The sequence below is a fragment of the Polistes dominula genome, unplaced genomic scaffold, assembly GCF_049000335.1.
Source record: "Polistes dominula isolate Pdom_NZ unplaced genomic scaffold, Pdom_raw_medaka contig_68, whole genome shotgun sequence".
Taxonomy (NCBI): Eukaryota; Metazoa; Arthropoda; class Insecta; order Hymenoptera; family Vespidae; genus Polistes; species Polistes dominula.
In genome coordinates, this window is record NW_028301034.1 from 1,300,298 (window position 1) to 1,322,782 (window position 22,485).

The 22,485-nt window shown below is 27.6% G+C and overlaps 3 protein-coding genes across 6 annotated transcripts; 2 read left to right on the plus strand and 1 right to left on the minus strand.

Moving 5' to 3' along the window:
* Positions 1 to 289: 289 nt before the first annotated feature.
* Positions 290 to 4,029, minus strand: MFS10 (major facilitator superfamily transporter 10). The gene is made up of 7 exons (XM_089174556.1): positions 3,892 to 4,029; positions 3,300 to 3,523; positions 2,677 to 2,913; positions 2,520 to 2,607; positions 1,871 to 2,094; positions 1,264 to 1,794; positions 290 to 1,125 (listed from the first exon to the last, which is right to left on the minus strand). The coding sequence occupies exons 1-7, from the start codon at positions 3,956 to 3,958 to the stop codon at positions 1,000 to 1,002; spliced, it is 1,497 nt and encodes a 498-aa protein (XP_089030682.1). The 5' UTR covers positions 3,959 to 4,029; the 3' UTR covers positions 290 to 999.
* LOC107072847 (serine/threonine-protein kinase 16) lies at positions 3,981 to 8,183 on the plus strand. 3 transcript variants are annotated; one of them, XM_089174551.1, is made up of 7 exons: positions 3,981 to 4,108; positions 5,045 to 5,363; positions 5,573 to 5,807; positions 5,906 to 6,110; positions 6,431 to 6,585; positions 6,669 to 6,803; positions 6,880 to 8,183. In XM_089174551.1, the coding sequence occupies exons 2-7, from the start codon at positions 5,254 to 5,256 to the stop codon at positions 6,994 to 6,996; spliced, it is 957 nt and encodes a 318-aa protein (XP_089030677.1). In that variant the 5' UTR covers positions 3,981 to 4,108; positions 5,045 to 5,253; the 3' UTR covers positions 6,997 to 8,183. The 3 variants fall into 3 exon arrangements, with proteins under 3 accessions (XP_089030677.1, XP_015188591.1, XP_015188592.1); XM_015333105.2 differs by lacking the exon at positions 3,981 to 4,108 and adding an exon at positions 4,687 to 4,937; XM_015333106.2 differs by lacking the exon at positions 3,981 to 4,108 and adding an exon at positions 4,687 to 4,922.
* Positions 8,184 to 8,540: 357 nt separating this feature from the next.
* Positions 8,541 to 21,614, plus strand: ATPCL (ATP-citrate synthase). Of its 2 annotated transcripts, none has more exons than XM_089174543.1 (11): positions 8,541 to 8,801; positions 16,733 to 17,091; positions 17,195 to 17,384; positions 17,468 to 17,778; positions 17,909 to 18,227; positions 18,332 to 18,767; positions 18,847 to 19,172; positions 19,251 to 19,770; positions 19,856 to 20,161; positions 20,237 to 20,654; positions 20,734 to 21,614. In XM_089174543.1, the coding sequence occupies exons 2-11, from the start codon at positions 16,746 to 16,748 to the stop codon at positions 20,823 to 20,825; spliced, it is 3,264 nt and encodes a 1,087-aa protein (XP_089030669.1). In that variant the 5' UTR covers positions 8,541 to 8,801; positions 16,733 to 16,745; the 3' UTR covers positions 20,826 to 21,614. The 2 variants fall into 2 exon arrangements, with proteins under 2 accessions (XP_089030669.1, XP_089030670.1); XM_089174544.1 differs by lacking the exon at positions 8,541 to 8,801 and adding an exon at positions 14,712 to 14,865.
* Positions 21,615 to 22,485: the final 871 nt, after the last annotated feature.

The following is a 22,485-nucleotide window of genomic DNA, read 5'->3' on the forward strand; positions in this document are numbered from 1 at the left end:
AAGAAAAAAAATCATACACAAAAATTACACATTACTACTTACTTACTTACATACTTACACATATGTACACCTCGCGCACTGCGTCAAATATTTCGAATACACGTACAAAACACGACTTATAAACAATTTTTCCTAAATAATCCACTCAAACAACGCGCAAAATTAAATTGTATAATATTTTAATCGACGTAAGAGAACAAAATTTGCACCATTTTGTTTTTGTTTTTTCGTTTTTTCGTTTTTTTTCGTCGTTACTCGCAACAACAATAAAATAAATCAATAATAATAATAATAATTAATAATAATAATTTACTTAATATATATTTACATCAATTATGATCATTTCATTTATCTTCAATTCCAACTGTATCATTTATTATAAATATTATAAATATTCTTTTTATTTTTGTTATTCTATGATATGATAATTGTGTATAAAAAATACTGCATATCATATACAGGCTTTTTAAAAAGAAAAAAAGCTGTAATACTTGACTAAATACTTGATTAACCCTCGCCCTACGGTCTATCGCCGTTAATGTAAGGACGGTGGCCATCGAAATTATTAATCATCTTTACAAACCCTCTTCCCCTATCTATCATCATAACGTTCATTATTCGAAACTGTAAAATCTGGACAACTCCCCTACTCAAAATACGTAAGAATGAGTGACACTTTGTTACTACCCCATATGCAAATAATAATCAATCACCAATAATAGACAAGTCTTCCGAAAACCCCCGTTATAAAAAGGGCGAGGGTTAATAAATATGTTTTTTTTTCTTTTGTTTAAATACAAAGCCTGAGATAAAGTAATCGCAATGGAATGAAGAGAACAAAAGTTCTTATTTATCTCTCTACTTAAAATTGATAATTCTTCCATATTCATTTCCTACATTTGTCATGATAAATTAAAATTATACTAATATAAGTGAAACTTGATCAAACGATATGTAATTTCCTATATTAAATATTGAATGTATAAGAAAATTTTATCATCATCTACTATTACCATTGCTCCATGATTGTTCACTAGCAGATGCAAAAATTAAATAGAAACAATTAGCTATCATATTTATTCCAGCTGCCATCCAGAAAACTGTATGCCAACGTGCTAAAGTTTCCTATGAAATCAAAGATAAAAAATAAAATAATGTTGAGACTAAATAAAAAGACGTACGCTTTTCATATAAAATATCAATTGAAAAATACTAAATGTATTACTATAAATAATATTTATATTTATATAAAAATATACTTACATGTCCTTGGACTAATCTACCAATGGCATATGGTGCCAAAAATCCGCAAACATTAGCTGCTGCATTGGTAAGTCCATAAAGAGTACCAGCATATCGTGGTGCTAATGCGATGTGATTCATTTGATTTCCAGCATACACTGCACCTTGTAATGAACCTAATCCGGCAAGCATTATCATAACAGTCATGCTATCACATCCAGCCCAAATAGCACCTAAAAAGCTAAGACTGGGGCCAGCAGAAGCCACTGTATTCCATAATTTGAATGAAGTCAAAGGAGATAAGATTTGTCGAGCAAGAAGAGCATCTGCAAAACTCGATACTAGTAGTCCAACCAACCAAGCACTTAGATATGGTAATGCAGAAAGATATGCATCTTGTTGTACATCAAAATGCAAAATTTTATCCATATATGAAGGAAGTTCTGTTAACAGTGTGTAAAATGCCCAGGATTGACCGCATTGCGTTATAGTTATAGCCCACATAGGCAGAGATGTAAAAATTGATAACCAGGGTACATCAGGATCATCAGTCTATTTTCATAAAAATATAAGTGAGAGATGAGCTCAATTAATAACTTCTTACAACTACATACAAATAACATTTAACTGACCTCATCTTTTTTTCAACACTGGCTTCAATGTACGCTCTTTCCTGTAGATCAATTCTTACATGCTGGGCAGGTGTATCATAAATAAAGATCAACCAAAATGCATACCAAATAACACCTAAACCACCAAACAAATAAAATGCGAGTGGCCAGCCACCCCATAATTCCAATGAACACAGCCATCCACTTAGAGGTAGTGATATAACTGTTCCAAAATTTGAACCTAAAAAACAAATTAATTGACAAATAAACAAATACATAGGTTGGAACTTAAATAGTGGCAACTGTTTATACAAAAGAGTTACATGTTTGCACCTGTTACTGTCCTTCAAAGTAGTCACCAACGTTGTGTAGAACCCGTCAGCAGAGCCTGTTCTGTTGATGGTGCGAATGGAGCGGTCGTAGCGCATCCATTTCTGCATTTCCGTCAATTCATGTGGAACCTATCGTGGCATTCGCTTCAGAACTGTTCCAGAGATTCGACAGGCAGTAGTCTGCTCCATTCGCACCATCAACAGAGCAAGCTCTGCTAACGGTATACTAAGCCTTCCAAATCGCTGGCAGTAACAGGAGAACACATGTAACTCTTTTGTATCGGTTGTGAATAAATAGTTGCCACTATTTAAGTTCCATGGTTTATAGCATTACCTGCATACACAATTGCTGCAAATTTACTTCTTTCTAATGGTGGAACCCAATGTGCAAGCATAGAATGCATTGCAGGAAAAGTAACACCCTATATTAAATAAATATGAAAATAAATAATAATAGAAAATGTGATGAAGCTTTTATTAGGATTAATTACCTCTGTAAAACCTTCTGCAATTCTCACTACAAGGAATGGTACCAAGCCCCAATATGCTGCAAAGGGACTAATTACGGTCAATACAGCAGTCAAAAAGACTCCTAATCCATATACTAATTTCCCACCAACTTTTTCAGCCATTCTACCTCCTGGTACATTTGTTGTTACATAGCCAAGAAAAAATGCTCCTAATATAACACCTTGAGTTTTTTCATCCCAATTGAATTCTCCTGCACTCTGTCAAAATGATAATAGAAATGAGTTATTTAGTACAACGCAAAATATATCAAGCATTTTTTTTTACAAAACTTTGATATAAAGAGAAATGACTAATAAAAGTGTGTAACACGTGATATGAGTTAAAAATGATAACAAGAAAAAGAATAAATTTGATAATGTTATCGTACACGTAACTCCACTATTAAACTAACCATTTTTACTTGTGATTTTGTGTTAAGTTAACTGAATTAGAAAATAAATATTTGAGATATATGAAATATTAAAATAATCCAACAAAAACAAAAATAAATTTTTCATATTTTTCAATTTTATAAGTTTTATTAGAATTTCCAAAAAAAAAATAATGAAATCAATAGTATTAGATAAAAAAAAATTGAACATACTGGTATAAACGTTCCATTTATAGGATTCACTTTAGGACAAACATCAGTATCATTATCATCATCCGTATTAGGTATAGCTGTCTGATTGACCATTGAAACAATAGCAACAGATAAATTCACTCTCATTGCATATACAAGAGCAAAGCCTAAAAAACCTAGGAAACCTAGGGTATAGCGTGCTTTTATACATGATTTAGTATCAGATGGATTCTGTTCTAAGTCATCTGAAACAAATATTATTGTGAAATCAAATTATGTGAATCACATATATTAGAGTAAGTTATTATGGAACTAATCAATGTATTTTGAAATATAAATACAAACAAATCTCACATTAATTCATCATAAGAATGAAATCTTACATGAATGTTTAAATGCAAATATTCGAAATTAATTGAAATATCATCTTATTTCTATAATTTTAAAGTTTATGCGATTAGACAATAAATTATGACATATTGTTGAGCATAAATACACACTTCCGTTAAGTCCAAATAGTAAAACACAGTAGTTACATGGCATTAGGTACTTCTAGATGCAGAACAAAGGTATATACATATAAACAAAAGATTGTATGATATTGTGAACAAACCTTTCTCCAAATAATCGACGCAAAGTGGTAATTCATCTCTCGAAACGGTTGGATCAAGAACTTCCATATTACAATTAAAAACAAATATTACAATGTTCTCAAACTTTAACGATGACTCACTGCCACTGCAATGATCACATTAACGTAATCGTTTGCTTTGTCTTCTAATCGTAACTGGCTACGTAGAACTGTCACTTCTTCTCTCACGAGTAAACTTGTGAGTACACTGAATACTACACATTCTATTATATACACACATTCAAAAGAGTACACTGCTTACTGTATGTTATTGTTTAGCTTTTATTACTGCACAAAATTTCAACAGTTGGCAAAACAGATCACTAATTAACTTATTATCAGTTTCAAAAATAATTGTTTAATTTTATAATAATAGTCTTTAAAAGTCTTTTAAGACAACGTCACACGACAAAAGTCTTTTAACAAACACGTCTATTACAATCAAATCTTTCATTTAATAGTTTGATATTATCATATTTTATAAATTTGAAAATGTAATTTATCGAAGAAGCAAATGATACAGAAACACATAAAAGTTCACAAGTCCTCTTCTTCCGAATCAGATTTTTCTTAATTACTACCAGAACCACCAGTGAGTAATAGTAGGTAAAATACTATTATATTCTTTGATAGGATTGTACCGTTCTCTGATAGTGAACTGTCATCGCATTAAGGATCTACTATCGCCTCCTGGTGGTCCCGGTAGTAACTACGATGAATGTGGTAAGACAAAAAACGGGACTTGTGAACTTCTATGTACTTCTATATTTTTTGGAAGAAGTAACATGTTTTATTTACCAACACTTTAGATTATTATTAGGTACCGTTAGTGCTGATGTTAATTTACAAGAGAAAGCAAGATTTTCAAGATCCCGTTATCTTATTCTATTTTAAGCGTTTTCCTTATAATAAAATTAGATAAAGAAGAATATTTATCAATAATTAAATAAGTGGTAGATAAAAACCTACGGAATTGAAAAGTTACATAGTTAAAGAGATATATGTATATAAATGTAATTAGTAAGAAAGTAATTGTATTATTATTATATTAATAAAATATATAATCTTGTATATTCGCGCATAAATATATAATAATATATTCAGTTTGGTTATCATGTTTATTATCTACTTTCAGATTTCGTCCATTAAAAGTTAATTATGATTCACAATTTAAAGTTTCTCAAATTGTAAGGATTCCCTTTAAATATTCTAACCTTACCTAACTTCGCATATTGGGAGTAGTGCGAATGTCTGTGATGTGTGTCATAATGTTTACATGCTAATGAAAAAGGAATATGTGCCGAATGAATAATTTTTTTTCTGGATTTTTATATATCATTAACAATGAACAACTTTGACCTGAGTTTTATTTGGAAAATGGGATGTCTTTGCGCTAAGGAAACTATTATTATAAATACGAGAAAATATACAGTTCGTGAACATCTGGGAGAAGGGTAAGTTACATTAAAGTCTTCTTTTTGTATGTGATTTGTTGTATAATAATTTCATAAATATTACTTATAATTTTTCATAATGTTTTCTTTCGTTTATATCTATATATGAAAATGATATATAACCTCAAAATAAGACAATAGTCTTCTTTTTTCTACATTAAAATAAACATAAAAATATTCTTATAATAAAATATGTATTTGAATTACAGTGGATTTAGTACAGTACTTTTAGTAGAAGATAATATAACACATAAAAAATATGCTATTAAAAAGATTGTTTGTCATGGATCAGAAGACCAACGTTTAGCAATGAAAGAAATAGAATATCATCATCTTGTAAAGCATCCAAATGTTATAGAATGTATTGATTCTACACACAGAGGAACAGCAGATCCTGTTGTCAATTCAACTAGTGAAGTATTACTTGTACTACCTTATTATTATGTAAGTTTATATTATTGTTTATTAACAAAAATTCAATATTATTTTAAATACATATATTTACTATTAAAATCATTATTTCTCTTTAACTCCATTTACAGAGAGGTACATTAGCACATGAGTTAGAAAGACGAGCTAAAAATAATGATTATATGAATCCTATAGATATTTTAATGACCTTTTTACGAATATGTGAGGGTGTACAAGCTTTTCATGAGGCAAAGCCAGATCCTCTTGCGCATAGAGATCTGAAGACTGCAAATATAGTTTTAAATGATCAAAATATGCCTATTATAATGGATTTAGGTACGAAAAAGTAAAATATGTAACCAAAATTGAGAACGCAATTATTATATATAATATTAATCCTTAAAGTGCACACTTGGTGTTTGCCACTCCAACAAATCCGAAAAAATGGGTTATTTGTCTAGTGCCATCTAGTGTTAATTCAGATGGGTATAAAACCTATTTTATTTTAAAAAAACATGTATCAAACTACTTTGAAAAAAATAGCGACTTCAGGAGACACGTTCAAACACGTTGAGGTGTCAAACACCCACAATGCACTTTAACGTAATTTTAACAAGTGTGCACTTTAAGGGTTAAATAATAAAATAATATTTTAGGATCTGTAGCACCGGCAAGAGTTAAAGTTTGTGGTAATCAAGAAGCTCAAACATTGCAAGATGTAGCTGCTGAAAGATGTTCGATGCCATATAGAGCACCGGAGTTATTCAATGTTGAAAGCTACTGTATGATTGATGAACGAACAGATATTTGGGTAATGTTTGTATATAGTTAGCTAGATAATTAACTTACTTATTATAAAAAAAGTCAGTAAATTGTCATCATTATTTCTTTTAGTCTCTAGGATGTATTCTGTATGCCTTATGCTACTTCAAATCTCCATTTGATACTGTTTATGAAAGAGGAGACAGTGTGGCACTCGCTGTTATAAGTGCAAATATTACATTTCCAGAAGAAGCACCCTATAATGAAGTATGTGTATTAATATTTTTATCTGTTGTATTATAATTTAACAGATTTCATAATAATGTTAAATTTTACTTTTTAGGATATGCAAAATTTAATTCTCTCTATTTTAAAAGTTAATCCAATGCAGCGGCCTTATATATATACTGTTATAGAAAATGTACACGATACTATAACAAAATTCCAAAATAGAGTGTAATTTTATAATGATTGACAGATTAGATATAATTCTGCTTTAGATAAATGCAGAAATATTTATGTTTTTGTTATAAAATTCGAGAAGAAAATTTTTAATGATAAACAATGTGAATAGAAACAGTGATAGATTTTTTATACGCTGAGCGGAATATAATATAATTTTTTTCGTAAATAATTAATCAATATACTCATGGGTAGATTATATTAACAAAGAGAGTGCAAGGTCTTGCCCTCACGGATTTTGTTCAAATTTTCTAGGATAATAGATTTTGCTTCCCTGTTTACGAATATATATGGTTATAGGGGCCACTACTCAATAATTTTTTAGATAATTGCAATTAAAGATGATAAATAAAAATGCCGTTTAATCCTTAAATTCATTTCTCAATTCTCAAATTCCAAAATAATATAAATATAATATCCAAAAATACAATATTCAAAAATAATATTATATGAATATTCAAAAATAATATTATATGAATATTCAAAAATAATATTATATGAATATTCAAAAATAACATTATATGAATATTTAAAAATAATATTGTATGAATATTATTTTTGAATTTGAGAATTGAGAAATGTATTTAAGGATTAAACGACATCTTTATTTAGCATCTTTAATTGCAAATATTTAAAAAATTATTGAATAGTGGCCCTTATTATAACCATATATATTCATAAACAGGGAAGCAAAATTTATTTTCCTACAAAAGTTGAACAAAATCCGTGAAGGCAAGACCTTGCACTCCCCTTGTAAAACTATCTTCAATGAGTAGAATTTTAAGAATTCAAACGTCCAGAATATATAAATATGTGCATTTATAATGCTTTTATAAAACTGTTAAATAACGAACAAATAACTTTCATATTACATTTTTACAAGTGATCAGAGACTATAGTTATATAGAAACTATTTAAGAAATTATCTCTATCTGTTATCACTATAAGATTAAATATTATAAAGGTGGTATTATTTGAAAAGAAACAGTAGTTAGACAAAAATAATAAATCATGTATTATTTCTTTAGTTTATTATTACGATAAAAAAAAACAAAGTATTTATATGCTTTATTATTCAATATAATTTCGCAATTAATATATATATATTTTGTTTTTAATATATATGTAATTAAAAAATATGAACATTTTTTAAAGTGCAAATGCTTCAATATATGACACATTAAACACAACTACGTAATTATCTCTTATTTTCTTTATATTTTTATATCTTTTTTTTTATCATTAGACATAAATTGTGTATCAATGTCGTTTACGATTTTTACGATCGACCAGTTCGATTTGAAACGCCTGATATCGATTCCGGTTGTTCGATCAATAGGAAGGATCGTACGATATGACGTTGTCATGACATACATCATTGCATCATAATGATTTAAGTGTTACCAATCGAATCAAAAACGTAAAAAAAAAAATGAAAAAAGAAAAATCTTATTCATATATATTTTCTATGATTAATAATAACTAATAAAAATATATTTAGTATTATTATTCATTCATCTAATAAGATTGTAGTTAAAACGATTGGATTTTCGAGGTCACGCGTACACGAAATGGCGTGAAGTTTACTCGAAAGTTGGCGTAGTGGCAGCGTTGTCGTAGATAAAAAGAGAAAGAGAGAAAGAAAGAAGGAAAGAAAGAGAAGGAAGGAACAGTTTAAAATAATTTTTTTTTTCAAGTAAGCACTCCTTGAAGAAAGAACGTATTTCCGCGCTGTCTCTCGTGTTGAAAAGTTCTGTTTAACGTTTATTGCATGTTCATACTCATCGATATTAATTGTAACCTGTAAGTAATATCATTTAATATACTATTTCTATTATCCGTCAAACGTTTCTCCTAACCTTATTTATATAAAATCAATGAATCGGTTTGGATTATATTAGTAATCAAAATAATAAACGAATATTATATTCATTATTTCGTGTCTTTTGTGCAATTCATGTGTATTCTGATTATTATACTAATTATTTGACTATTTTACGAGATTTTATTTATAACATATGATTGTTCAAGTATAATTAACCTCTATCTGAAGTGCAGTATGTTAGTTGAAAATACAATATTGAATTATTTCAATTTAGCCTTATAATATCATAATTAATTAATAAAAACGGGAACATAAGGAAAGTGATTAAAAATGAAATATTATTTGAACAAAGTTTGAATGTCTTCTTAATGTGATATTGATAGTTGACATGTGAAATTACTTCATCAAGATCAAGACATTTCTACATTATTTTGCGTAAATTTAAATAAATAAATATAAAATATTAATTGTTCTAATGAATTATTCCTATGTGTAATATAATCAGGAATGAATGTTTAATATTAAAATCATAGTACACTATTTGTTCTATTACTATTGTAAACAACATATCAAAGTTATGAGGTATTGTTTAATTTGTAACAGCTATTATTAAACTTGTAATTAACTAATGAACATGAGAACAATAATTTTTATCGGATAATTAGTATAATTTGTTCACTTTTATATACCATATTTACTTTCTTATACTTCTAAATTGATTTAAATTTATTGTTAGAAAACAAATTGGAAAGATTCAATTTAATAAAAGTTAACACATAAATATAATCGGATAATATAATAATTATATAAGAGTGAATCAAGAAATATAAATTGGAACAATTATAATAAATAAATAAATATTATAATATAAAAAAACAAATGTGTGCTGATCACACACGGTAAAAGTGAAACCTTCAACGAAAATCAAGCTTCAAAATAATTGAATTGTAATACAGTGCAATCTATTGAAAGAATCTTACAAAACCTAGATAATCTTTAAATAAAAATTGTGCTATGTGCTAAGTTGGACAAAATCACGTGTGAAATAAAATAAATTTCATTAAAATAAATTGAGTAATTTTGGAATTAATAGTGGACAAACATATTGTTACACTGAATTTTTATGTATATAAAGAATTTTATTAATTAATTAATTATTTTTGTTTCTTCCGTTTCACGATTTTCAAATCACCCTGATTCTAAAGAAGTTTTTACTTGAATAAATCATAAAATAAGATTTTTCAATTTTGTTACTTAGTCCAATACCATAATTTATTACCAACATAATTAATTAAGATTCAATATTTTGATATGAAGTATTCTTCCTTAGTAACAAGTTGTAATCATAGTTTTAAATATAACTATAAATTAATTGAACTATCAGAATGTGTCTTTGCTTTTATTTTCTTTCGTTTTTCTTCGAAACGGATATATGAATGAAACATATATAAATCAACAACATCCTGTTAACGTGCGCATCTATTTATGATCTCAAAATTTTATACAAATGTCAGTAACTAATCGAATTGTAGTTAAACGTTTGAGAATTAAATCAAAATAAACTTTCAATATTATTTACTGATCGTGACGTAGCAAATGCTAATACTTCGCGTAATTATTATACTTTGACGTTTTTAAATTCCTGAATTGTAAATAAGATTAGGTATATTAAGTTGATCAATAAGTATGTACAGTTTTTGTCTTCTTACGTTATTTATTTATATAAAAAAAAATTGTATGTACTAATCATTTTTTTTCTTTTTTTTGTGAAAATTCAAATTTAATTTTTCGATGTTTATTAACAAATTTGATAAATCATTGATGTGTAATTTTTATTTATTTATTTATTTATACCAGAAATGACAAATTTACATAATAATAACAAAAGTTACTCCATAGTAAATCTTACATAGGATACCTAGTTACCTGTTACCTGTTAGTTACCTGTACATAGGCTGGTACATAACTTAAATTACCAATACTTAAAACTAAGAAAATATAACAAAGATAATAAGATAAAATAATAACTAATATAACTAAGAAAATATGAGTACATTGAAATAACATTAATAAACTTTAGAAAATTATACAGTATCAATTTTTTTTTTTTTTTTGAATGAAACCAAAATTAATCTATGTACTTTTTTTGGCATTGCTCCATGGAAAACTTAAATCATAGCGTTATTTTTGAATTAGAATTTTGCACAATGTTTACAATCAATTGAATTTACTTTTGATTACGAAACCGAAAATACGTGGAACAAATTTGAAACAAATATCGTAACGAAAAAAAAAAGAAAAAGAAATTATGTAGAACTAATTTTGATTATTATAAATAATCTTATTCTGTGCATGACACTTTTTGTCAGAAATAATTTAATTTATGAGTAAATAATATTGTTTTGAATCGACAAGTTAAAATATGTTAGTACTCTGTCCTGAATATTTCGTCTTTATACTTTCTACTGCAACCTACTTGACATCTTTTTCACTGGCATCTTCAAATTTATTATTTTGGGGAGGTCAAGGCCTTTCTCAAATATATCCTTGAACTAGATGATAAGATTGATGCTTTAGTTATCAAAATATATCTTTCAAACGTGTCGATAATTGATAATGACACTGAATTAACATAATTCTATAGTATAATAGTCTAGTAATTAAAAAGATTAATTTTATAATTTATTTTCTATTATTTTATTTATTTATTTATTTAATAAATAAATTTTGTTTACTCTAAAGCCGAAGCTCCCTAAGAGTCTCTATACAATAAAGTATAATAATTCATATAAACAATAATAATATTGATAATAATAATAATAATAATAGTAACATTGATTTTAAGCATCACAAGCCTCGCTGAATGTCCCTGTTAATAAAGAAATTATAACACATGGTTCTGAAAACACAATAATCAGTGATAGTCACAATCTCTTTAGGTAGTTGATTCCAAATTCTTAACGCCGTAATTAAGAAAGATTTATCATAATCAATTATTTATATTATTAAACAATAGTTCTATAATATATAATTGAAACACAATAATCAGTGATAATCACAATCTCTTCAGGTAGTTGATTTCAAATTCTTAACGCCGTAATTAAGAAAGATTTATTATAATCAATTATTAATATTATTAAACAATAGTTCTATAATATATAATTGAAACACAATAATCAGTGATAATCACAATCTCTTCAGGTAGTTGATTTCAAATTCTTACCGCCGTAATTAAGAAAGATTTATCATAATCAATTATTTATATTATTAAACAATAGTTCTATAATATATAATTGAAACACTATAATCAATTATTAATATTATTAAACAATAGTTCTATAATATATAATTGAAACACAATAATCAGTGATAATCACAATCTCTTTAGATAGTTGATTTCAAATTCTTACCGCCGTAATTAAGAAAGATTTATCATAATCAATTATTAATATTATTAAACACAATAGTTTTATAATATATATAATTGAATATAATATTAAAATACGTTACTATAACGTGGATATTCGAATACTTATAAATATTGTTTGTATAAGTCTAAAATAGTTTGAAAATGAGGTCCGTTTACAGTTAACACTTACATATATACATGTCGCCATACGAATGAATGGTTTGATTTCTTTCATAGTATAATTTTAAATATATTTATAAACCTTTTTCAAAGGTCGTTAAGAAAGGAATTCATATTTTAATGTTAATTAATCGCAATACAGATGTAGGAAATATAATAGTAAGTTTGTTCACCGAATATTCAACTTTATAATCAATTATTAAATCAATTGTTTCTGTATATTTAAAGCTTTTACATGAAATGTTCACACCTTATAAATAATACAACGGTGAAAAATTTCCCATTACTTTTAAATATATGTTATATAATTTATCAAGTATTCATTCATTTCATTTTATGCAAAAAAGTATAAAAATTTGACTTTATCCTTTCCCTTTTTTAAACAAGAATCAAACTTACATTAGAAAGTGCTTCATTTATTACTTAAAGTTAACATATGTTTGTGAATTAAAACGTTACATTAAAATCATAAAATGATCACACGTTTATTAATGACAATAAACAACCGTGACCTTATTTCATTTCTTGTATTCATTTCATCCACACACACACACACATACAATACACATTCTTTTTCTTTGTATTTTTTTTTCTCGTAAATATTGTATAACATGAAAGATCAAATTATTCTGACATTTCTTGAACTTTTGTTTTTGTTCATCAAGGTATGGATCAGCTTGAAAATATCTATCGATACGTAATATCACGAACAAGTACAAATTTGTACAGTGAAAGCTACTGATTGATGACTGGTAGCTGTGTATGACTTGTTGTAACTAATCAAATCACATTAATGTTTTATAACTGTATATATTTTGTTTTCTTTACAATTTTCTTTACAAAATTATATATTGGAAATATTGAATATTTCTTAAATATAACTCTTACGTTATTTACAGTATAGATGATATAAAAATGATATTATAAACGTCACGTTATATAACTTTTAGATAAGGGAAACAAGAAATTATTTACTCATTCAATTTAATTCGCAAGTTTAATGAGAATGAATGATTAAGTTAGTATATTATTAATATAAAAAACAATTCAAGGTTTATGATTTTATTATTTCATCGATATATAAAATATAACTGTATATAGAAATGAAAATGAAACGAGTAAGTATATATGGGATTTGAATAAATGTTCAAAAATTGACGAATAATTCAAACAAATGCAACATTCATTTCGGATTAAATGTTAAATCGCATGCTCATTAATTAAACTCTGCTTACGTTGTCGTAAAATTACGCAAACAGTTAATGTAATACGTGATGCATATTTTAAATAAAAAAAAAATAAAATAAAAAAAGCGAAGGATAAAAGATTTTTATTTATGATTTTGAAATATGAAAAATGTAAAAATCAAACAGTATGAGAAAATACACATGTTGAACCATATGATCTCGTGAGGTCGAGGTTTTTACCAATCTTTATTGGTTGTCTTTTCTAAAGAAAGATAAGAGAGATTACAGCAAACAAATCGTATCGTACGATGTCTTGTATCATAATAACTTTTACATAACATATTTTTATCATTTTTATCATAGACCGGTATTTTCAAAAAATTACATCTGTCTCGTGTTAAATTTAAATTGTTACGTTTTAACGGGATCATAAAAATAGAATCATAAACAAAACAAAAAACAATTAAATTAATTTTTCACGAATGAATTTGCATTATCATTTTGAAAATTTATTTATAAATATTATACAAAAACTTTACAAATAAAAAAAAAACAACAATTATTTATACGAAGTTTATTTATCTCGTTACAAAACAGTTATTATAACTTTAATCTTTTTTTTTTTTTTCAGAATTATTGAGTATTGTAGAAACGAATTTATACAGTAATCAAAATTATAACACATATTTTACATTAATCTATATATGTTTTACATCTTTTACATTTTGTTCATTTATTTATTTGAATTAATTTTGTAATGATTAAACTACAAAAGAAGAAAAATCTAGAGGAATATCGAGTATTGTAGAAACGAATTTATACAGTAACCAAAATTATAACACATATTTCACATTAATCTATATATGTTTTACATTTTTTACAATTTGTTCATTTATTTATTTGAATTAATAAACTACAAAAGAAGAACAATCTAGAGGAACACAAAATTAGAGAAAATAAAGAGAGAATAATCTTCTTCTTTTCTCTTAGATAAAAGAAAGCGTTTTTCCTGTGGTATCGAAAGTTCATTTAAAAAAAAAAAAAAAAAAAAAAAAAAATAACGGCGCCACGTATAAATTGCACAACTAGCATATTCAGTCAGTTACGAGCCTTCAAAGAAGTAGAACTTGTTTTCACATTCACTGTACACGTGAGAAATAATTTGAATAAAAAGAAATTACACGACCAAAGAGGAAAGGAATAACGGAGAAAACATTTTTTTTTTTTTTGTTCAAATAACTAGACCAAAATAGATAATCAATTTACGTGAGTGTGTTGTCGTATTTTTTTTTATCTTAAGTGTTTGTTTGTTTGTTTTATTATTCACATTCATCTTTTAATAAAAAACTCTTTATTTATATTTAATATAATAATTTTATTATTATTCGATTATTTTGTAATTTAAAAAACTATTTGTAAAATACCAAATATCTACTATCAGTAATGGAATAACGTGAGTCGGCTTTTTTTTAATTTATTCATGTTTTAGACTTTCAACTGACTGTTTAAATATTTTCTGAGTTTTGTATTTTTTTTTTTTTTTTTTTTAATGTCATTACTTCCTTCTTTTTTCTCTTCATTTTCTTTAACAACAGTTCTTCTTCATTAGCCTTCGTAAATGTGTTGTTAATCCATATATTCTTACATATTCCAATTTATTTAAATACTTAATATTGTATATTCAAGTATTACCAATATGCATTCGTTAACTATTCGATATTAACAACTATATTGTTGTAAGGTGTTGAACTTAAGAGTACTTTTGAAAAAGTAAATATCAGCGTATTTACGTCACACACTTAAGTTAATAAACTTTGGTACGTTACTTAAAATATGGAATTTTATACTTGAAATTGATCATTTCGTTTCCGCTTATTTTTCAAATGTAACATGAAAAAGTTTATTTATATTATAGAAATGTGATATATTTTGTGTTAACGTTTTTCCTTGTATTTCATTTCTCACCATGTAAAGAATATTTTTATTGAAAAACTGTTAATTTATTATAATTCGTTGTAAATGTTTCATTCATCTTTAAATTATTTACTATTTTCATTGATTTAACACTAGATTTACGGATGTTTTGTTCATTATTTTTTTCATGATTTAATAACATTATTTGAATGAATGGTTGAGTCAAGAAATGGAACTAATATTTATGTATATTTCATTACTTAACTAAAAACCAATATAAGTTTTAAAAAAATAGTATTTAAATTTTATAAATATATAATATAATCAAATGTTCAATGAGTCAAATTGGCTCAATTCGTAAATCTAGTGTTAAAGTTACGTAAGGATGATTTTTTATTTTCATATTTTCAAAGCTTAACCTTGTAAGAATATGTCTTTAAGAGGATTTTTCAAAATTTAATTTGTTTTCGGAGATATAGCTGTTTTAATAACGCAGCATCCTATATCCTACCCCTTTGACGCAAAACTTTGAACGTGTTTTTCTCGAAACTGTTTTTTTTCCCCACAAATGTCAAGATATCTCAAGTTCTACCAAACCGATTTGCTTGAAATTTGGTGAAAATCTTCTTTATGCATTTTACTCTATCGTGCAAACTAAAATCCTAAAAAAATTTTTATTTTTACTATATAAAAAATAAATCATTTATAAAAGAAAGTTGAAAGTTAATTATCTGAAATCATTTCAATTTAAAAGGTTTTACAGTAAGCGAAATTTTGGATAATTAATAAATACGAAATGTAGGATAAAAAAAAATTGAAAAATTAATCTGTACAATATTATTATTTAAAAAAAAAACACGTAATTATTTATAATTGATAAAACAACAATTGAACGCACATTTTTTTTACATCAATTGCGAAATTGTATATTATTTGTAAGCTTTAAAAAGCAACAATGTTAAATAGTGTAACATAAATATTCTTGAAAATGATTTTAACGATACATATGTATGTATATACATATTTTACAAATGTAAGTCAGACTTTTTTATGTCATTTAATAGTCTTGACCCAGTTAGTTCTAATTAATTAACATTATCTTCTCCATATTTTGAAAATATCGCGATTCATTTAAATAATTTATTATCAAGGTAAATTGAAATGTTGTTCTTTTTTAAATATGTATTGAAAAAAATGAAAACTTTTTTTTAATCAACAGAAATCGGTGAGACATGTCGGCAAAAGCAATTCGTGAGGCAACAGGAAAAGACCTTATCAATCGTAAGCTTCCTCCGGGTACGCAAGCTGTAAAATTACGTTTTGTGACCGTCACAGAGAAAACAAATTGGGCTGATCTCGTTGTTGATCATCCATGGTTAAAAACGGAGAAGCTGGTTGTAAAACCGGATCAACTAATCAAACGCCGTGGGAAATTAGGTCTGATAAAAGTCAATGCTGATTTAAATACTGTAAAGAAATGGATCGACGAACGAATGAACAAAGAACAGCAAGTAGGAAAGGCAATAGGAAAGCTTAAGACGTTTATCATTGAGCCTTTTGTCCCTCATAAACCGGCAAGTTTTATTATTATGTGTCATCTTAAACATTTATTTGATCAAATCTAGATTATAATTATATTCTAATATATAATAATATATTTGTTAATTAATATTATAGAAAGAAGAATACTATGTTTGCATATTTTCTCATCGGAAAGCCGATTCAATATTATTCCATCATGAGGGAGGAGTTGACATAGGAGATGTTGACTCTAAGGCTTTGAAACTGGATATTCCGGTGGATAGTGAATTACCAGATCGTACCACACTTATAAATAAACTATTAGTAAATGTAACGGATGATAAACAAGAGTAAGTGTGTCTTTGATCGTAAATAAATAATAAATGAACAATTACAATAACAATTACAATAATATTTGAATAATTTGTTTCAGAACGATCGCAACTTTCGTAGAAGCTCTCTATAAATTTTATGTCAATTTATGTTTTACTTATTTAGAAATAAATCCATTAGTAGTAACAAATGATGAAATTTATATATTGGATCTTGCTGCTAAATTAGACACAGCCGCCGATTTCATATGCAAACCAGATTGGGGTGAAATCGATTATCCACCTCCGTTTGGACGGGATGCATATCCTGAAGAGGCCTACATAGCAGACTTAGATGCTAAATCTGGAGCTAGTCTGAAATTGACTATTTTAAACCCAAAAGGACGTATATGGACAATGGTTGCTGGTGGTGGTCAGTAGAAGTGTACACCAGTGTCATTTAATCAGGCTCATTCTAGCCAAATTGTGATTGTCAAGTCGCGTTGCCTAATTCCTATTTCTCACGTGTTGGTGAAACTATACTGAGATTTCAAATCTTTTAGGCGCTTCTGTCATATATTCTGATACGATTTGTGATTTGGGTGCGGCCGATGAATTGGCAAATTACGGTGAATATTCGGGTGCACCTACTGAACAACAAACGTACGAATATGCCAAAACTATTTTGAGTCTAATGACAAAAGAAAAACGTCCAGAAGGAAAAGTGTTAATCATCGGTGGAGGAATTGCTAATTTTACGAATGTAGCAGCAACGTTTAAAGGAATCGTATCAGCACTTCAAGGATATCAGCCTAAACTCGTGGAACATAATATAAAAATATTTGTCAGAAGAGCAGGGCCTAATTATCAAGAAGGCTTAAGGTAGATATATATATATATCTATTTGTTATATGATCGCTTGTTCTAACTTGCTTCGATTATTCGAATGATCATTATTAAAAATATGTTATGTACTTATTTTGTAGAATTATACGCGAAGTTGGAAGACGTTTGGGTATTCCAGTTCATGTATTTGGTCCGGAAACACATATGACAGCTATATGTGCTATGGCTTTAGGAAAAAAACCAATTCCTGATCCAGAAGCACAAGAATTTTCAACTGCAAATTTCTTGTTACCTTCGGGTCAAGATGTTGGACCTTCTGCTCCTCCAAAAAGTACTACATCTACGCCTGTCACGGAACAGATCAAATTAAATATAAGCGACACTGTAGACGGTGTAAAACCAAAACAATTATTTAATAATAAAACTAGAGCTATTATTTGGGGAATGCAAACCAGAGCCGTCCAAACTATGTTAGATTTCGACTTTGTTTGTCGAAGATCAGAGCCATCCGTAGCTGCTATGGTATATCCATTTACAGGAGACCACAAACAAAAGTTTTATTGGGGTCATAAAGAAGTAAGTTTTACGAACTACTTAAAGCTATTTTGGGACAATCGTTATTCATTTAAAAATATTTTTCCTTTCTTCCTACCAGGTTCTCATACCTGTGTACAAACAAATGAAAGATGCGATGACGAAACATAACGACGCTGACGTCATGATAACATTTGCCTCATTAAGATCTGCATACGATAGTACAGTTGAGACATTACAATTTCCACAAATTAGAACAATAGCAATTATTGCTGAAGGCATACCTGAAAATATGACTAGGAAAATAATTTTATTAGCACAACGAAAAAATGTGACAATTATTGGGCCGGCTACAGTCGGTGGTGTTAAACCAGGTTGTTTCAAAATCGGTAATACCGGCGGTATGACAGATAATATTCTTCATAGTAAATTGTACAGACCTGGAAGGTAATTTCAAATATTAATATATCAATTTAATGTACAATTATGTGTTTATCAAAATATTATTGAAACAATCATTTTTAGTGTTGCATACGTTTCCCGTTCTGGCGGTATGTCCAATGAATTAAACAACATCATTTCCAAAGCATCCAACGGTGTATTGGAGGGTGTTGCTATTGGAGGTGATCGATATCCAGGCACCACATTCATGGATCATATCATGCGTTATCAAAGTAATCCCGATGTTAAGCTCATTGTACTACTCGGTGAAGTAGGTGGCATCGAAGAATATGAAGTATGCGAAGCTATTAAATCTAAAAAAATCACTAAACCGTTGATCGCTTGGTGTATCGGCACTTGTGCGAGTATGTTTACTTCTGAAGTACAATTCGGACATGCCGGTTCCATTGCCAACAGTAATGTAGAAACAGCATCGGCTAAAAATGCAGCTTTGAAGGAAGCTGGTGCTTACGTTCCTGATGGTTTTGATAATCTTGGTGATCTTATTCAAACTGTTTATCAAAAACTCGTTAAAAATGGAACGATCGTTCCAGCGCCAGAGGTTCCACCACCGACAGTACCTATGGATTACAATTGGGCTAGGGTAACATTTTTAATGTTGCAATATGAAAAGTCAAATAATATAATATTTGTTATTGATCTTTTTACTGAATTTTTTATTAATGTAGGAACTTGGTTTAATTCGAAAACCAGCATCATTTATGACATCCATTTGTGATGAACGTGGTCATGAACTTTTATATGCTGGAATGCCCGTCACAGAAGTTTTGAAACAAAATGTGGGAATCGGTGGTGTTGTTTCCCTTTTGTGGTTCCAACGTTGTTTACCTATTACTTATTGTAAATTTTTGGAAATGTCGCTCATGTTAACTGCGGATCATGGACCAGCAGTCTCAGGTGCTCATAATACTATTGTATGTGCCAGAGCAGGCAAAGATTTAGTTAGTTCTCTTGTTTCTGGCCTCCTCACTATAGTAAGTAATAACAACAATAATTACTAATAAAACAATATAATTATCTTTTATAAGAAATTGTATTAAATAAAACAGGGTGATCGTTTTGGTGGAGCTCTGGATGGAGCTGCTCGAATGTTCTCCGAAGCCTATGATGCTGGTTTGCATCCTCAAGAATTTGTAAATAATACTCGTAAAAAAGGCAAACTAATAATGGGTATTGGACATCGTATAAAATCTATAAACAATCCAGATATGCGGGTTAAGCTCATCAAAGAATTTGTTTTGGAGAACTTCCCAGCTAAACCATTAGTTGAATATGCATTAGAAGTTGAAAAAATAACTACGAGTAAAAAGCCTAATTTAATTCTTAATGTCGATGGTATCATAGCATGTGCGTTTGTTGACATGTTAAGAAACAGTGGAAGTTTCACGACAGAAGAAGCGGAAGAATACATCGAAATTGGAGCTATAAACAGTCTCTTTGTACTTGGCAGAAGTATAGGTTTTATAGGTAATGTTAATAATTCTTTATTATGACATAAGTAAAATTTGTAATATGAACAATTATTTAATTATATAACAAATTCTAGGCCATTACATGGATCAGAAGAGATTGAAACAAGGACTTTATCGCCATCCATGGGATGATATTTCCTACGTTTTACCAGAACAATATAATTAAACTATCTCATTGTGTGATCATTCATCACTAAAGAAAAATATAATGAATCACCAATGTTTGTAACAACAATTGCGCTCTTTATAATTATTTTCTTGCAATAGGAGCACCGACCCTTGATCAATATCACATTCACTTAAATGAAAATTTATTGTCTAGTGACATAAAAAATACTCTGTAACAGCAATGTGCTATGTTTTAATGAAACTAGCAACCTTAGAGATTTTGGTGAGCCTTTACGAATCTATTTGAGGTTGTATAAGAAAAATGATAATAAGTGAAAATTTATGACTATCTCTCTTGCATTTATAATGTTTAATATATTTAAAAACTCCATGAGACATTCCATAATTTGCATTAACAATTCTAATTGAAGACATACGCGTACATTTTGTGGTATATACATCCAAATTTCTTTGGATATGTTTATTCATTTACCTACAACTGCACAAAATGTCTTTAGTTTAATAAATATATACATAAATTTATTCATTCTCATTATGATAGTCTTTTGTCAGAAAGGTACTATATATATATATATATATGTATGTATAATTATGTGCACAAGATAACAGAGGGTCCTTCGCAATTCATGTATGGAAAAGATAGTGAATATGTGTATAATATTTATGTATGCCTTATTTTTAAGTTTTTAAGTACTACAAATCTCTGTTAAAAATTATTTTGTTATAACCAACATTGTTACACGATGTTCTAATATTCTTTCAATAATTAATATTGTAAACAGTTCAAAAGATTAGTAAAAAAATAAAAAAACAAAATAATAAATCATCTTATGACTTGGTCTTCAGTAACGTATATAACATTATCGACATTTTGAAATAGAGAAAGATAAATTATTTACATTTACTTTATAAAAAAAATGAAGATTTTTCTTTGATTATTTCAAACATATTTTATCATTGTTAAATTAACTGCATTTGAAGATTAATAATTAGTAATGATACTATTTAAGATCAGTTCTTTATACAATGTGAGTTATTTTATGAATTAACGGATTTCACGCTTTAACTCTACACAACATTCATATATGTATATATATAATATATACAGCTTATATATATATATATATATAAGCTTCACAAAGAGAAAGAGAGAGAGAGAGAGAGAGAGAGAGAGAATATAAAAAAACATAGAAACCCTGTAGGAGGAACGCGCCATACATATTGCTGAGGTTGTTATTGGCTGAAAATTTTGGGGGACAGCTTCCGATACAACGCGCAGCCATATTTATCTTTAGTATGTATAAATAACAGCTGGCTGATTTATTAATATTGGAAATTAAAAACAAATTGTACGAATGATTAAAATAATTATAAATATAATATATATATAGTAGATAATTATATTTATCAAAATTGTATAAATTCCTACAAGTTGTTTTGAAATTTCTAAATACTGTAATGCCTTTTATCAAATCAAACTTAATTGAATCTTTCTTTTTGAATTTATAATAATTTTGTTGTGTAACCTATTCTATTTTAATATAAATTTTTTAATTATCATTAAATATAGTTCATTTTTTTTCTATATTTGATGCAATTCATTATTTTATAATTTTTTTAAACCAATTCACCACTCTACCCCCTACACTATACACTATTACTATATACAACTTTGATACTATTTAAAATGTTTGATT

Excerpts from the sequence above, each read along its gene's own strand:
- ATPCL (XM_089174543.1), top strand. The coding sequence starts at position 16,746 with ATGTCGGCAAAAGCAATTCGTGAGGCAACAGGAAAAGACCTTATCAAT. Across the intron at positions 18,768-18,846 it reads TTTATTGGGGTCATAAAGAA|GTTCTCATACCTGTGTACAA; the intron begins GTAAGTTTTACG and ends TCTTCCTACCAG. Across the intron at positions 19,771-19,855 it reads TGGATTACAATTGGGCTAGG|GAACTTGGTTTAATTCGAAA; the intron begins GTAACATTTTTA and ends TTATTAATGTAG.
- LOC107072847 (XM_089174551.1), top strand. The coding sequence starts at position 5,254 with ATGAACAACTTTGACCTGAGTTTTATTTGGAAAATGGGATGTCTTTGC. Across the intron at positions 5,808-5,905 it reads TTGTACTACCTTATTATTAT|AGAGGTACATTAGCACATGA; the intron begins GTAAGTTTATAT and ends CTCCATTTACAG. Across the intron at positions 6,586-6,668 it reads ATGAACGAACAGATATTTGG|TCTCTAGGATGTATTCTGTA; the intron begins GTAATGTTTGTA and ends TATTTCTTTTAG.
- MFS10 (XM_089174556.1), bottom strand. The coding sequence starts at position 3,958 with ATGGAAGTTCTTGATCCAACCGTTTCGAGAGATGAATTACCACTTTGC. Across the intron at positions 3,524-3,891 it reads CGTCGATTATTTGGAGAAAG|ATGACTTAGAACAGAATCCA; the intron begins GTTTGTTCACAA and ends TATTTGTTTCAG. Across the intron at positions 1,126-1,263 it reads GTAGATTAGTCCAAGGACAT|GAAACTTTAGCACGTTGGCA; the intron begins GTAAGTATATTT and ends TTGATTTCATAG.